Source organism: Trichosurus vulpecula, chromosome 9 (genome assembly GCF_011100635.1).
Source record: "Trichosurus vulpecula isolate mTriVul1 chromosome 9, mTriVul1.pri, whole genome shotgun sequence".
Taxonomy (NCBI): Eukaryota; Metazoa; Chordata; class Mammalia; order Diprotodontia; family Phalangeridae; genus Trichosurus; species Trichosurus vulpecula.
Window position 1 is genome coordinate 100,683,680 of NC_050581.1, and position 15,966 is coordinate 100,699,645.

Genomic DNA, 15,966 nt, shown 5'->3' on the forward strand with positions numbered 1-15,966 from the left:
TGCCTCATTGAGGCACTGGAAGATAATTTAAGTTTTAGTGGAAAGCACATATAAATGGCAAAAGCAAAAGATCTTTGAAATTATAAGCTTTTCTTGCCTAAAAAGGACATCAGCTACTTGATAGAGGATAAAATATTAAGTAAAATATTAGAAAAGGCATGAAGTTTCTTTAAAATAAGCAGGATTAATATTCTAGGAGTTGTTATTCAAATACAAAGTAAATTTCAGGAAAAAGGAAATCCCATATACTACAGCTCTCAGAATGACCATTTCTATATGATCATAGATTTAGAGCAAAGTATAACTTCAAAGGTCACCTAGTCCAACCTATTTTTTTTTCTTTTTTTGGCAACCATTCTTTTTCCCCCTTGCTTTTCCCCCATCTTTGACATCACTGTCTCTTTACAGTGGCTCCTTTTACCCACTCTCCTAATAGAAGCTTGCCATGGAATAAAGAAGGAGATAGCTAAACAAAGCAAAAAATACATTGGTTTTGTCTAATAATTTATGGCTCAATAGTATACTCAGTAGTACACTAACTCTCTGCTTAGTAGAAAGAAGCATGCTTCAACATTAGTCATCAGAATTTCTTTGCTGTTGAGATGCTCCTCTCCTTTTCCCTCCCAGCACCACCCCCTAAACTCATAGCTCCTAAATTTATGATCCTGTGATTTCTATGATTTCCTAACCTTTTGTCAGTTAAATGCAGTGAGCAAATTTCAGATTTCTCTGAATGTCACCCATGTGTCAGGCACATCCTTGTCTGCTCCAAACAGTGCTGCAAAGGAAGGCTAAAGTAAGACATCATATCTTTTCCCAATCTTTCTTCTCTGATTGCCCAAGTACAGGACCTCTAACACCCACTTAGTCACTTCCCTTTAAAAAAATTTTTTTCTGAACTAAGAACAACAAAAAAGGACATTTTCATATACAAAGTAGAACATAAAAATAGGATTCCATTTAATTTTTTAAAAATTTCTTATTCTCAGTTCCAAATTTTCTCCCTCCCTCCACCCTCCTCCTTTACCCATTGAGAAAGCAAGAAATATGACACCAATTATACATATGAAACAATGCAAACCTTTTCCATATTAGCCATGTTGCTTTTTTTAAAAAGGCCAGAAAAATACAGAAACAAAAATATGCTTCATCCTGCACTCAGAGTCCATTAGTTCTTCTCTGGAGGTGGATAGCATTTTTTACCCTGAGTCCTTTGGAGCTGTCATGAATCATTGACTTAATTAGAGTAGCTAAATCTTTCACAATTGATTATCTTTACAATTCTGCTAGTACAGTGTACAATGATCTTCTAGTTCTGCTAACTTCACTCTGTATCAGTTCATATAAATCTTCCAATGTTTTTCTGAAACTATCCTCTTTGTCATTTCTTACAACACAATAGTATTCCATTACAATCATATACCACAATTCATTGAGCCATTTCCCCAATTGATAGACATCCACACAATTTCCAATTCTTTGCCACCACAAAAAGAGTTGCTACAATTTTTTTTGTATTTATAGATCCTTTTTCTTTTATCTCTTTAGGGTATAGACTTAATAGCAGTATTGCTGGTTAAAGGGTATATGCAGTTTTGTAGCCTTTTGGGCATAGTTCCAAACTCTTTTCCACAATGGTTGGACCAGTTCATAGCTTCACTAACAATGCATTAGTGTCCCTATTTTTCCATATCCCCTCCAGAATTTGTCATTTTCCTTCTCTGTCACCTTATCCAATGTGATAGTTTTGAGATTTGTATCTAAGAATTGTTTTAGTTTGTATTTATCTAATTATTAGTAACTTAGGGCATTTTTATATGAACTACTTTTAGCTTTGATTTCTTCTTCTGGAAACAGCCTGTTCATATCCTTTGGGGAATCATATCAGTTGCAGAATAGCTTTTATTTTATATATTTGGCTCAAGTCCTTATATATTTTAGAAATGAGACCTTTATCAAAGAAATTTGATGTAATTTCCGCTCCCCCCAGTTTCTTTCCTTTTAATTTTAGCTGCATTGGCTTTCTTTGTACAAAACCTTTTTAATTTAGTGTAATAAAAATTATCCATTTTATCTCTTTCTCTTTTTGATCACAAGTGCTTGCCTTTTCCATGTTTTAATTTGGTTATAATATCGCCCTTTATGTCTAAATCACGTACCCGTTCCAAGCTTATTTTGATATGCAGTGTGATATGTTGATCGGTACCTACTTGTTGCCAAACTGTTTTCCAGTTTTCCCAACAGTTTTTGTCAGATGGTGAGTTCTTGGTCTAACAGCTGGGATCTTTGGGTTTATCAAACAGTAGGTTGCTGTGGTCATTTATGTCGATATATTATCTACCTAATCTATTCCATTGACTAACCAGCCTATTTTTTCATCCAGTACCAGACTAGTTCTGTGATTACTGCTTTTTTGTATAGTTTGAGATCTGGTACTGCTAGGATGCCTTCCTTTACTTTTTTTCCATTGATTCTCTTGCTATTTTTGACCTTTTGTTCCTCCAGATGAATTTTGTCATTTTTTTCCTAACTCTATAAAGTTACTCTTTGGTATTTTGATTGGTATGGCACTAAATAAGTAAATTACTTTAACTAGTAGTGTAATTTTTATTATATTTGCTTGGCCTACCCATGAGCAATTAATGTATCTCCAGTTGTTTAGATCTGTCTCTATTTGTGTGAAGCATTTTGTATAAAAAAAGATTTTATATGAAAAATGAGCCTTCGTCCGTACTGCTTACATGTTTAAAAAACATATATTAGATTCTGCATGCTACTTTCAAAGCTGTCCTGTTTCTCTGTGCTTCCTTCGGAATTTCTTCTGTTGTCTAATGTGCATTTTTAAAATGTTACAATGACCCTTTTCTCTGGTTGGGGATGGGGTGCATCCATATCGCTAAGCCAGACCAAATCAAAACCCAAGAGGAAGGAAGGAAAGAAGGAAGAAAAAGATGGAGGGAGGAAGAGAGGGAGGGAAAATTAGTAGGAGTTAAGGAAAATGGGAAGGAAGGAAGGGAGGAAGGGAGGGAGGGAGGAAGGAAGGAGGTAAGGAAGTCCTTATAACAAATATGCATAGTCAAAATAAATCCACGTTGTGCCCATGCCAAAAAATTTATATCTCTGCACCTTGGATCCATCACTCCTCTATCAGGAGGTTGGTAATGTGCTTCATCATAGATCGTTTGGAGACACGCTTGGTCAATTCACTGTTCAGAATTCACAGGTCTCTGTACAATGTTTCTATTCTAATACACATTGTTATGATTCTGCTTACTTCCCTCTATTGGTTCATACTATCCAGGATTCTTTGAAGCAGTATGTTCTGTCATTTCTTATGGTGGAATAATTTCCTTCATATACCACCATATTAGGCCCCTCCTCAATTATGCAAGAGATAGTCTAAGGCACCCACTTAGAATTTAGTCTTTTCTTTTTTCCCTTCCTCTGATTTTCCCCTTCATCATCAGGAACTTTGTTTTCCATGGAAACTATTCCTTCCTCATTATTATCCTTCCTCAACCTATCCCTACTTATTTCCATATTGAGTTTGATGTATTTCTACAACCAACTATTTTGTGTGTGTGTGTGTGTGTGTGTGTGTGTGTGTGTGTGTGTGTGTGTGTTGTTTAACCTTTACCCATTTCAGGTAAGAGTGAGGTTCATCCATGTTTTTATTCCCTTACCCCTTACTCCATGTTTCTCTACTCTTCACACATAACCCAATTATGAGAAATGACAAGTTATAACTCCTTATTTACTCTTTTCTACATTGGCATATTGAACCAATCCACCACAAGTTCTTCTGTTTTTATTTAACTTCCTCAATACCATTTGAGGACATTAAGGTTATAAAGAGAAACTTTTTTCTCCCTCTATTAGAATATTAGCACTACCTCATCATACTCCTTCCAGTTGCTCAAATAAACATCTTTCTGAGTTTCTCTGGACTCTTGTATTCTAGTTGTGCTGAACTCTGATGTTTTCATCAGGAAAGCTTAGAAGTCCTCTATTACATTAAAAGTTCATTCCTCTCCGAATGCCCACCCCTTCCAGAATTATATCCTGATTTATAGTGTATTATTCTTGGTTTTAAGACTTTTGTTAAAAAAATATGTTCCTAGATCTTGTCTTGTTTTTAGTAGGAGCTTCAAATTATGATGTTGTATGATCTTGATTGTACTTCTTTGGTACTTGAACTGCTTCTGCATATGCTTGCAGTATGTTTTCTTTGATGTAGAATCATCAGATTTTAACTGTGACTTTCTTGGGACTTTTCCTTTGTGGGCCCTTTTAGGAAGTGATTGGTGTCTACTTTCTATCTTTCCTTTGCCCTTTGATTCTAATAAATTTGCCCAGTTTTCATTTATTTCTTAAATATGATATCTAAGCTTTTTTAAATTATAGTTTTCCAGGTGTTATTCTTAAATAAATACATTATCCTTTATCTGTTTTCCAAGTTAGTTTTTTTTTCAATTTTTTGGTTTTGTTCTAAAATATCTTGCTATCTCATGGATTCATTGAGTTTTCCTTGGTCTATTATATTTTCAGGGATTCTATTTCTTGGATAAGATTTGTCAGCTAGTGAGTATCTGAGGCCAGATTTGAACTCAGATCTTCCTGACTCCTAGCTATCCAGATTTTCCCAGTGGCTCAAAACTCCAACTAAATGGTATAGAAAAAAATATAAAATTCTCATAATTGGGATTTATTCTCACCAGCACAAATATTCTTTGACTGATTGGTTGGTGGCCTGAATCCAATGGGTTCAGCAGTTAAGTGTTGGTGACTCTAGGCAAACAGATTTCAGCATGATGTAAGGAAAAGACTCCTGACCATCAGAGCTGCCCCCAATGAGCTGCCCTGGGAAGTAGCTAGTGCCCCCTTACTAATGAAGGCTTGCATTTGTCAAAGATGTTTGCGAAGGGGATTTCTATTATATGTATGAATTTAACTAGAAGAGGTCTGAGGAGTTTTCTAATCCCAGTGTGGGGGGGTATGTATTTTGAGGTTGATATAAAGCTAGCTAGGCGGTAGATAAATTGCAGGGCATAGAGTCAGGAAGACTCATGTTCCTGAGTTCAAATCTGGCCTCAGACACTTACTAACTGTATCACCCTGGGCAAGTCACTTAACCCTGTTTGCCTCAGCTTCTTCATCTGTAAAATGAGTTGGAGAAAGAAATGGCCAACTGCTCTACTATCTCTGCTAAGAAAACCCCAACTGGGATCACAAAAAGTCAGACACGACTATAAACAACTGGACAACAACAGAAAATCGAAACAGCTGTTACAGAGTTGATAAACCAAATGGCCAATTGCATTCAGCAAACGTTTATTGAGTACCTACTATGGCCAAGGCTCTATGTTATGCTCCGGAGCTACAAAAATATATCTAAATATGTTTTTAAATAGCATGTTTTTTTCCTTAAAAGAACTTACCTTGTGTATGCATATACACACATACTAGAAAAAGTTAATCTCCAAAATCCCTACTAGTCCTTTCCAAGAACCAAATAATCATATCATGTCTCTCATGAGAATGGGAAAGTGCAATCTGTATTGACCAATGACCTTGTTTTGTTCTATTTGTGCTTTGTAAAGGCCAAACAGCTGCAACATTTTTATAAGAACAAGGATGACCCCAAATTTACGAGTTTGGAATGTACTCCTAACCCCTCTGCTCTTCTCCTTGGCCTCTTCAGGACTGCCCTCCCGAAGCAGGAGATTTTCGGGCCCAGCAGTGCTCCGCTCACAATGATGTCAAGTATCACGGCCAATTTTACGAATGGCTGCCTGTGTCAAACGACCCCGACAACCCATGTTCTCTGAAGTGCCAGGCCAAAGGGACCAGCCTTGTTGTTGAATTAGCCCCTAAAGTTTTGGATGGTACACGATGCTACACAGAATCACTGGACATGTGTATTAGTGGTTTATGTCAGGTAAGTACTGAGTCTTTAGCTCATCATCTCTACAACATTTTTTCCCCACAGGTTTATAGAAACCCTCATAATATACCTCTCCAGTTCACCTAGTCTTTCCCTTATCCAACGTTTCCCACTTTGAGGATTCAATTACTTTTTGGCTTAGGAATTGAAAGATAAAGTGTTATAGTAAGGGGAAGGACTTTTTTACTCCCTATAATTTTTTTCTCTAATTTTTACCTGAGGAGAAAAAAATAAAATATTGAATATTTTATGTAATTTTTTTTAATTCTTAGCTTCTTATTTGTTCATTTTACTGTTGCCTTTGGGGTTTTTTAAATTCATTTATCCTCCCCAATATTTAATCTGCCCTTTTGTAACAAAGAAAAATAGCTAATGAAAATGAGCCAACAGCATAAATGAGGTATCATCTGCTTCTCTAGCAAGAGGAGAGCAATGTATTTCTTCATCTGTTCTCTGAAACCAAGATCAGATATGGCACTGTATCTGACTTTGCCTGTCTTTTGATGTGATTTTCTTTCATATTAGAGCTAGAAGTGACCTGAGAGGTCAGCTAGCCCAACCCCTTTATTTTATAGGTGAGCAAACTCAGACCCAGAGAAATTAGGTGATTTGCCTAGTACTGTACTAGATCCAGTACAGAGGTAGGTCCAGGATTTGGGTCCAGTCTTCTGACTCCAAATATAGTGCTCCTTCCACAGAACCACACTGCCTCATATTTTCCTGGTACTGTTGTTTTCATTCTCCACCAATACATATATTTTCCCCTGTTTCTCTGAAATACTTTTATTTGTTGTTTTGTTACAGTTCAATAATTATAGTGCAATATTTCATCCAAAGAGCACAATATTCAATTTATTCAGGCAGTCCACAGTCCATTGGCACCCATTTTGTTTCCTGTTTGTTGCTTACCACAAAAGGTGCAACTATAAATATTTTCATATACTTGGCACTTTTCACTCTGTTTTTGATGACAACAGGCTGTGCGTGTGTGTGTGTGTGCGTGTGTGTGTGTGTGTATCCAGTAATGAGTTAAAAGGTATAATCAGTATAATCAGCTCTAATATGAAAGAAAATTATATCAAAAGACAGGCAAAGTCAGATTCAGTGCCATATCTGACCTTGGTTTCAGAGAACAGATGAAGAAATACATTGCTCTCCTCTTGCTAGAGAAGCAGATGAGACCTCATTTATGCTGTTGGCTCATTTTCATTAGCTATTTTTCTTTGTTACAAAAGGGCAGATTGAATATTAGGGAGGATGAATGAATTTTAAAAAACCCCAAAGGCAACAGTAAAATGCATTTCACATTCACTTACAAATTTTTTTTTTTTTGCTTTTTGGCAGGGCAATTGGGGTTAAATGACTTGCCCAAGGTCACACAGCTAGTACATGTGTCAAGTGTCTGAGACTGGATTTGAACTCAGGTCCTCCTGACTCCAGGGCTGGTGCTCTACTCACTGCGCCACCTAGCTGCCCCTACAAAATATTTTTAAGAATGGTTAGACCAATGCACATCTTTCCTAACAGTGTATTATTATGCCTACCTTCTCTCAGCCCCTCCAAGATTTCCTATTATTTCTTTCTTTTATCATCTTTTCCAATTTGATGAAATTTGAGTTATATTGATTGTATTTTTCTTATTAGTAGTAATTTAGAACATTTATATGCTTTTCCCCTTCTTTTAAAAACTATTTAGAGCTTTTGATCATTTATCTATTGGGCAGCACATCTTAGTCTTATCTGTTTGTGTCAATTCATTAAAAATTTTGCATTTTATGAACTTTTATATTTGATGCAAAGATGTTTTCCTACATGGCAGCTTCTCTTCTAAGTCTTTCTGCATTGATCTAATTTTTGCAAATGCATCTTTTTTAATTTACCTGATTAGAATTGTCCATTTTATCTTGTACAATCACTTCTATCCCTTGTATAAGAATTCCTCTACAATCCATAGCTGTGAAAGGTGCCTTCTCTATCCTACAGTTATTTAATAGTAACTTCTGTGTAATATGTAGTTGGTTGTACCCTATACAGAAATGAAGATTTAGATATTCCATCAAGAATTATGTATAATGTAAATATATTGAATATTTGCTGCCATGTGACAGCAGTATAAAAGATAAATTTAATATATTTAACACACTAAACCACTTTATAGTTTCTCATTAGTTTGTTTTAAAATGAATAGGAAGATTCTGAAACAGGAATGACAGCTTTAGGAATACAAACTTCAGTTTTCTAAGGTTTTGGAATATTCCCAAAAAATAACTAAAAAAGAATATGGGCCAGTCACAAAACAAAACTGAAAAATAGAGGTTAGATTTGCTATGTTAGGAGAATGTGAAAAAGATCCTTAGCATGTTAGGTGGGCTTTCTGTGGCAATTTTTTGGGAGGACATGGATAAGAATCATTCAAAATAGGCAGTCATTACTGGGTTGCAATCTGCCTTGTTAAATGTCATATCCACATTGGTGAGCTCACAGTTCCACTGAAGGTTTGGAATATTTGTGGTTGAAAATAGTACTGGCAAAAGAAACTTGAAAAGTGTTAAGATGACATTTTCTATAATTAAGTTGACTCTAACACATCTAAATATATTTCAATGGGATTTTTAAAATGTATTATTTATATGTAATGGGCATGATCATCTCCAGAGAAACTGAGGAAATAGTGTACTTAAATAGGCATTAATTTCATCATGATTTTGATAAACCAAAACACTCCCCATCTCCTTTACATTAAATTTATTGTATTATGTTATTATTTTTATTGCATAGAGAATATACTGATATTAAGTGAAAATGCCTTATGAGCTCCCAAAGGATTATTTGAACATCTTCCAAATATTTACATATCCTTTAATAATTAGCGTAACAGTTTTATCCTTAAAAGTAATGTGATTTACTAAACTAGATTCTATTTTTTTATTTTAAAATTTTATTTAGTACAAAGTCATGAACATACATCTTTGTTAAAAATCCCCAACAAATTTTTGTAGAACTAGTGATCAAATAACCATTTATTCTAATATTTATGTAAAAAGCAATAGTAGGATGCATTAGAAACTTAATTGGGAAAGGAAGTAGATAGTATAACTTGACAGTCTCAGAGAGGTTAAGAGCTTTGCTTAATGACATCACTAATAGACAGACCCAAGACACGAATCCACAATGACACCAAATTTATTTAAAAAACAGCAACAACCCTCTGAGGGCTCACTAAGTATTTATTTGGTAGAATAGCAGTCTTTATGAAAAGACTCATCTGTATATTAATTTCGGGTCAAAATAATCAACATCTGATGACTTCTTCACAATCACCCAGTAGAAATGCTTTTACATCACAGTCATGATGAGCAGTATCCAGAGCTGGTCTGAACACTATTAGAGTTGGAGCTATGTCCTTTGGAAAGGGTCTAGGACAGAAGCTTCTTCAGAAATGAGTATTCATTGATTAATGGTCATTAGAATCCCATTCTCCTCCCCTATGGGGGGGACATAGACAAGACATAGTCTTCAGGGGCTTGGAGAAGTGGAAGAGTGGGAAACAAAATATTAAACAAGTCTTCAGGGCATCATAAAATGAAATGTGATCCTAGTCTAGAAAAATCCCTACCTTTCAGATAGGGGAATATGATTGATGATCTATGTACAAAGGTATGATCATCACAAGTAAGTATTTCCCTTCAGAAGACATGTAAGGAGAAATACATCCTCAGGAGAGATTGGAACACTTGCAATCATGCTCAGTGATGCCTTACATACACCAACTGACTATTGCCTGCTATCTCCAACATCTACTTCCCAATAGTGCATTCCAAAGGTAAAGATCTGAGCCCCTAAAATAATACTGTCTTCAAACTGGTGGAGAGAAGTTGGTATATTCTGCTGACACCTTTCAGGAGTGACAGTCTTCCTATCTTCAGATACAATGAGATTGGGACAGGCACTTTCAGGATCCAGTGTCACTTAAGTGTTCTATCATTTCCCATATTCCAGTGATTTGAGACATGGTCACCCGAATAGTGGTAGCTTTTGGACGATGACTCAAAAGGGAGTTATTCCTTTTCAATGTACCTCCTACCTCCTGAAGAAACTGGAGATCTGATTTCTGGCCATTTTGCTCAAAGTCCATGATGACTTCCTTTAAGCTCTGAAGGTGTCAAGAGAGTCCGGCCTCACTTTCCAATAGACTCTTCATGTTCTTACTTTCTTCTCTATCCAATTTATGAAGGTGCCATTTTTCCTCTTTCTTCAGGAATTCATATAATCGCTTACATTGCACTCTAATGCTCTCCCTCCAAGCATGTGCCTGTTCATTCCAGGTCTCCATTTTCTCTCTCTCTTCAGCCAGAATGGTCTGAATCATCTCCACTTCTTTCAAAAGAAGATCCAATATTTTTCTGGACCTTGTCCCTAGAATCTTTTGCAGCCTTTTCTATAGGGTGCATTGTATGCTTGCTTTGTTCCTGGGTTTGGACATACGCTGCACAGGGAAGGGTTTGGTCCTCCTCACAGAACAGCTTTTGTTCCTCTTGATGTCTCTCACATGTGACACTTTCTCAACTTCAATAAGTAGGGTCTGATATTCTTGGCTATGCTGGCCAGCTTCCCCAGGTGAGGGTTGGGCTCCAAGTCTCTCATCTAGAAGGTTCTTCTGCATAGAGGACAGGAACAAGGTTGATCAATTTTTCTAGTTCCTGAGGAGACACTGGTGGCAAAAGCTGTGGCCACAGCCTAAGGTCACTGGGTGGCTGAAGTGGTACATGCACACAGGGCAAGTCAGCTCTTCCTTGAGGTTTTCAGTAAATTCTGCCATTGCCAGCTCCAAATTTGATCTTCCAAGATTCAACCTCTGATCCTGAACTTCCTAGGTTGGTCCCTTTTATAGACTTCTGGACCTCTGGGATCCACCTTTTTGGATTCATTCCTACTAGGTGCTAACTTGCCTGGTTCAAATCTTGGGAAACTGGGATCTGCTTTGGAATTTCTTCCCAGAGCTGAATTCACACCTAGACTGGTGCTGAGCTGGATCCTAGTGCTGATGTCTGGGGTGTGCTGAGTCTGATGGGGTGTTTCTGCATTTCCCTGTGGCAACACTGAAGCACAAGCACTTCTCAGTCCTGAAGTCTGCCGGTTCCCCTGGCTATGCTGGGATAGGGCAGGTTTCCTGGTGCTGGCGTTTGCCTGCTCCACCATATTGGGGCTCAGGATCTCCCACTGGTTTGCTGAGGCGGGGCTTGCTGCTGGCTTGCTGGGATACTTCCTGTCCTGGACTGAGCTCCATTTTTACAAGAGTGAGACAGACCTTTCCTGCCAATCTTCCAAATTTCTTGGACTAAAAGATTGTTTCACTCCATCTTTTTGCTGGTTCTGCTGTTCCAGGATTTATTTAGGGGTGTTATTTTATGGTTGTTTGGAGGTGAATATAGGCAATTTACTACTTACTTCACCATCTTGGCTCCCAGAAATTCCCATTGTTTGTTTTTGTAACAGTACAGTTTAAAAAGTTCTGCAGTAGATTTGATTTGGTGATAGTTTTAATCTTGAGTTCTCAGCTAGTAGTCATAAGGAAATACAAACCAGGAAAGTAACTGGTTATGATAAGTAAATGATCTTTGCTTTCTTACTTTCTTATTATTTCTTATTCTTATCCTTAATTCTTACTCTCTGATCAGATCAGGTTGGCAATTTCCCTCCTCATCTCTACCTCCTGTCTTCCCTACTTTCCTTCACATCTCTGCTAAAATCCCACCTTCTGCAAGAGTCTTTCTCTCCCCTCATTTATGCTAATGCCTTCCCTTCTGAGATTATCTACAATTTTTCCTACAATTTTGCACATATTTAGACATAACTGTGTAGATGTTGTGTCCCCCATTGACTGTGAACTCCTTGAGAGCAGGAACTGTTTTTGCCTTTCTTTGAATCTCCAGCACATAGCACAGCATCTGGCTGATAGTAAGCACTTAATAAATGCTTCCTAACTTGACTGGGAAAAAGGAGATTTTAGTTCACAGCTCAGCTGTGACACTTCACATCCCAGATCCTCAGTTTCGTCACTTAAAATGGGCAGAGTAATGCTGGTCCTACCCATTTCATGAGGTTATGAGGCTGATGGTGCTGGTGTTGGGAGTGGTGTCTGTATCCAAGATGGATACCACCAAAGTTGAAGTTATCTTGTTCCATTTCCCCCATACCAGATGCTGGAGACCCACCCCAGAAGTCAAAGTATTAAAAATAGTTCTGGTTTTTAAATTCTTTAGATGAAATAACATTATTATAAGAGGATAATCAGCTTTTTAAGGGGGTTGTCTAAGAGTAGTGGGAAAAATCTATAGAGTGGTTAGTTATAGGAGAGAGGCTGTGGGATGGTGACTGGTGATTAAAGACAGATAGCACAGAGGTGAATAGTCAAAACCAAACATTGATCAAATCAGGTTTCACTTGTCTTGACAGAAAAGAGTTCATGATATAGCCTGAGGGCCTTGTCGAGACCTGTGTTTCACTGGAATAGGTAATTCCAAGGAGCAAACCCTCTCTATCAAATGCAAATCTGTAACTGTTTCATAATTTATATTTTTTTTAGTCATTTTCAGTTATGTCTGACTCTTTCTGACTCCTTTTGGAATTTTCTTGGCAAAGATACTAAAATGGTTTGTTATTTCCTTCTCCAGCTCTTTTTACAAATGTGGAAACTGAGGTACTTAACTCAGGGTTAAGTGGTGTGTCCAGCGTCAAGCTAGTAAGTCTCTGAGGCCAAATTTGAACTCAGGTCTTCCTAACTTCATGCCTGGCAGTTTATGCAGTGCACCACCTAGTTGCAAATTTATTGCAAAACAAATTTATTGGTTTATGGAATTTCCTGGGGCACTGAAAAAATTAGTACCTAGAGTCACAGTATCAGAGGGTTTCAGTAGGTATCAGAGGGAGAATTTGAAGCCATTTCTTCCTGCTTTTGAGGCCAACGCTTTATTTACTATGACATGCTGCCTCTCAATAGGGGGGTTAGAGTTTTTATTTCTGAATATTGCCAGTCAGTTTTGTTTAAATTAAGACAATGAATTGAAACGGGATCATGGTATAGTGTGCATATTTTAAGTTCCTGTAACAACAATGCTGCTTGCAGCTACTGTGGCTGTATAAGGCCAATAACATCAGCACACAGGAGGGCTGATAGCATATGTTCTTTAATCTGCTTTTCTAAGGAAGGAAACTTTAAGGGGTTTACAATCTCACTTTAATTAAACATACATATATCATTCACTTAGTTCAGGGGAAAAAGTCAGCACCCTGAACTTCAGAGCAAGTACAAACAGAAATTACAAACAGAGAAAATATAAACAGAACAAATAACACAAATCAACAGACAGGCTTCTAGCTGTCTGACCAAAGCTATACATACATAGTTACCAGAGAGAGAAGCACCAACATCTGGGTTTTCAAAGCCAGGGGGCTCTTTAACAGCTACCCAGAGTCTCCACACCAACACTCTTCCAATGAGTGAGCCCCCAAAGCAAAACCTCTCCTCCCACAGTTCTGTTCTGAAAGTTCTAGCTTAATGACTACCCTCAGAGTATATATACCCTTTTTCAGGGCCTGAAAGCTTCACACTTCTCAAGGGCTTCACACCGCTTAGACCTAATTAGCAAAAGGGTGTGGGCCTTCTTCCAAACAAAGGCAAGACTCAATCAAGGGCATTTGGTTGCCTTAGTGCTGTGAAGTACTACTCCAAAAGAAAAAAACAGTAAAAAGTCCCATTTCGCTTGCCCTTACAATTCCTTATAGTCAAATTTAACAAGCATTTATTAAGCGCCTACTGTTTATAGTATGACCTAGGGTAAACATGTAGTGAAAAAACAGTGGCAAGAATCAATATCAAAATAGCTCACTAATTAAAATTAATCAATTATAAAATTTTTTTTTTTTATTTTTTTGCATGGGGGAAGGCAGGGCAATTGGGGTTAAGTGACTTACTAGTAAGTGTGTCAAGTGTCTGAGGTCGGATTTGAGCTCAGGTCCTCCTGACTCCGGGGCCAGTGCTCTACTCACTGTGCTACCTAGCTGCCCCAATTATAAAATTTTAATTAAAACCACTCATTGCATATTAATGAGTAAATGAAAAGATTTACCAAGCTCTCACTACATATCAGTCAGTGTGCTAAACAACAAAGGTTAAAAAAAAAAAAGGGAACACAGACTCGGCTCTCAAAGCAGGGCTTTTCATCTCTCACAGTATTCCATGTCTCCCCTGCCTCAGGAAGAAGAGCAAGAAGGACTGTCTTTTCCTGGGTCAGTCAGTCTCAGATGGTCTTCAGATTAGAATAACAGATGCCCATTCTTCCTACAGGCATCCACCTAAACTGTATTCTAATTCCTTGGGTAAAGGAGGCTGCAGTCCATATTTAGAAATAAATCTGTTCCATTCCTTTAAGAATTTGTGGTGTTGATTTAGAAGACAAGTCCTTCAGTGCCTGAGTAGTTAGTTTCAAGGTTTACTGTGTCTGAAAACCTCTGAAACTTTGTGGCCAATCTTCTGATAATCAACCTCTTTGACATTGCTGGTCTTTGGACAGCAAGCGCAAAGCCTGTTGGCCGCTCTATTCTGGAAGCCAGTTCAAAAATAAATACTTTTGCAAAATTACTCTTGGCATCACAGTTCCTCAGGAAGGAACTTCAAGTTACAGTTTAGTATATTTTGACTGCATGTTTCTTTTAGTTTTGGTATAGTTCCCTCTTCTCTGGTTGAAGTGCTGTAAGAGGCTAGCACATGAAGAAATCTATAGAGATCAGACAAAAGAAAATAAACAAATTACTAAAGTAAAATGCTTTGTATTTAGGCTTTTAGGGTAGGGAACAAGTCAATCTGACTGGTTAGTGCCACTGTGGCATTGAGTTTTTCCGTCTTAGGATCATGGGGTCAAAGGGTCATACACTTTAGAACTAAGGTCATTGAGTCTAATTCCCTAACTTTACCGATGAGGTAATCATCTTAGAGAGGTTAAATGATTTGCCCAGGATTGCCCAACTAGCTTCCCCATGGTTTAAAGAGCGCAGTTAACCAAATTTGAAGTCATTGAATCTTATATTTAGAAGGACCCTCTGTAAGGCAAAGAGCCAGGGCATAAGCAGGGAGAGGGAAGAAACCTTTCCAGGGGACAAAGCCAGATAGTGAGGAAAAAGCCCAAAAGCCCAGAAGGGGCCCAGGAGCCAGGCTTTTAGCCTTCCTTTCAACCCTCCGAGGCAGAAAAGCCAAAGCAGAAAACAAGCCCTATCCCCACCTGCACTCCCACCCTGAGTTTCTGGGCTTGTCCTTTCCCAGGAGCAGAGTCAAACTAGGCTCTCTAAGCTGGAGGAGGAGGAATCAGGCTCCCTGCAGCATCCTGGGTCAGAGCTCTAGAAGACCAGTGCAGGGTCCAGGGAGTACCTCCCTTATTCTGGCTCCCTTACCCAAGGGTAGTGGCTCCCTGGCCAGGGTCTGGCTCTGTAGTCACCCCAGGATGCCCTGTTCAATCCCTACCTGAAGCATAAAGCCCCACTATCACCAACAGTTGGCGTGTAAACAACTTGTACACTTAATTCTAGGTTTTATTATTTGCTATGTAAGGATATTGATTTCTTTTTGCATGATATTTAATTCTAATTTAGTACCATTTCTTCCAAACCAATTTTGCCATTTCTGATCTTGGTTTCTTCATTAGTAAAATGAGGAATAGAGTAACATTAGGTGATTTCTAAATTCCCAACTCAAAATTTTCTGATTCTAAGTCAGCAACTTATAAAGTGCACCTCTCATGTCATGTTGGCATTCTCTTCATAGCTTCATATCACAACCTCCTTTAGCCAATTAATTTTGTTCTATGATTAACTAAATTATATGCTAGAGGGATGATTTAATGAGCCTTCATAAAGTAAGACTTTTGTTCTTTTCTTACAAACAGCAACAGACATAGTAATGTGGCCTTGCCTGGGCTATATCATTATAGACCACAAAATAAGTATGTATTTTAAATTTAAAATCTTAA

At 37.7% G+C, this 15,966-nt stretch overlaps 1 protein-coding gene across 1 annotated transcript in view; it reads left to right on the top strand.

The window, feature by feature from the left end:
- The window catches only part of ADAMTSL1 (ADAMTS like 1), a 371,558-nt gene that overhangs the window by 64,941 nt on the left and 290,651 nt on the right, over nucleotides 1-15,966 (top strand). The window contains exon 4 of the mRNA XM_036739597.1: nucleotides 5,702-5,938. Within this exon, the coding sequence (XP_036595492.1) occupies nucleotides 5,702-5,938 (237 nt within the window). The remainder of the gene's footprint in view (nucleotides 1-5,701; nucleotides 5,939-15,966) is intronic.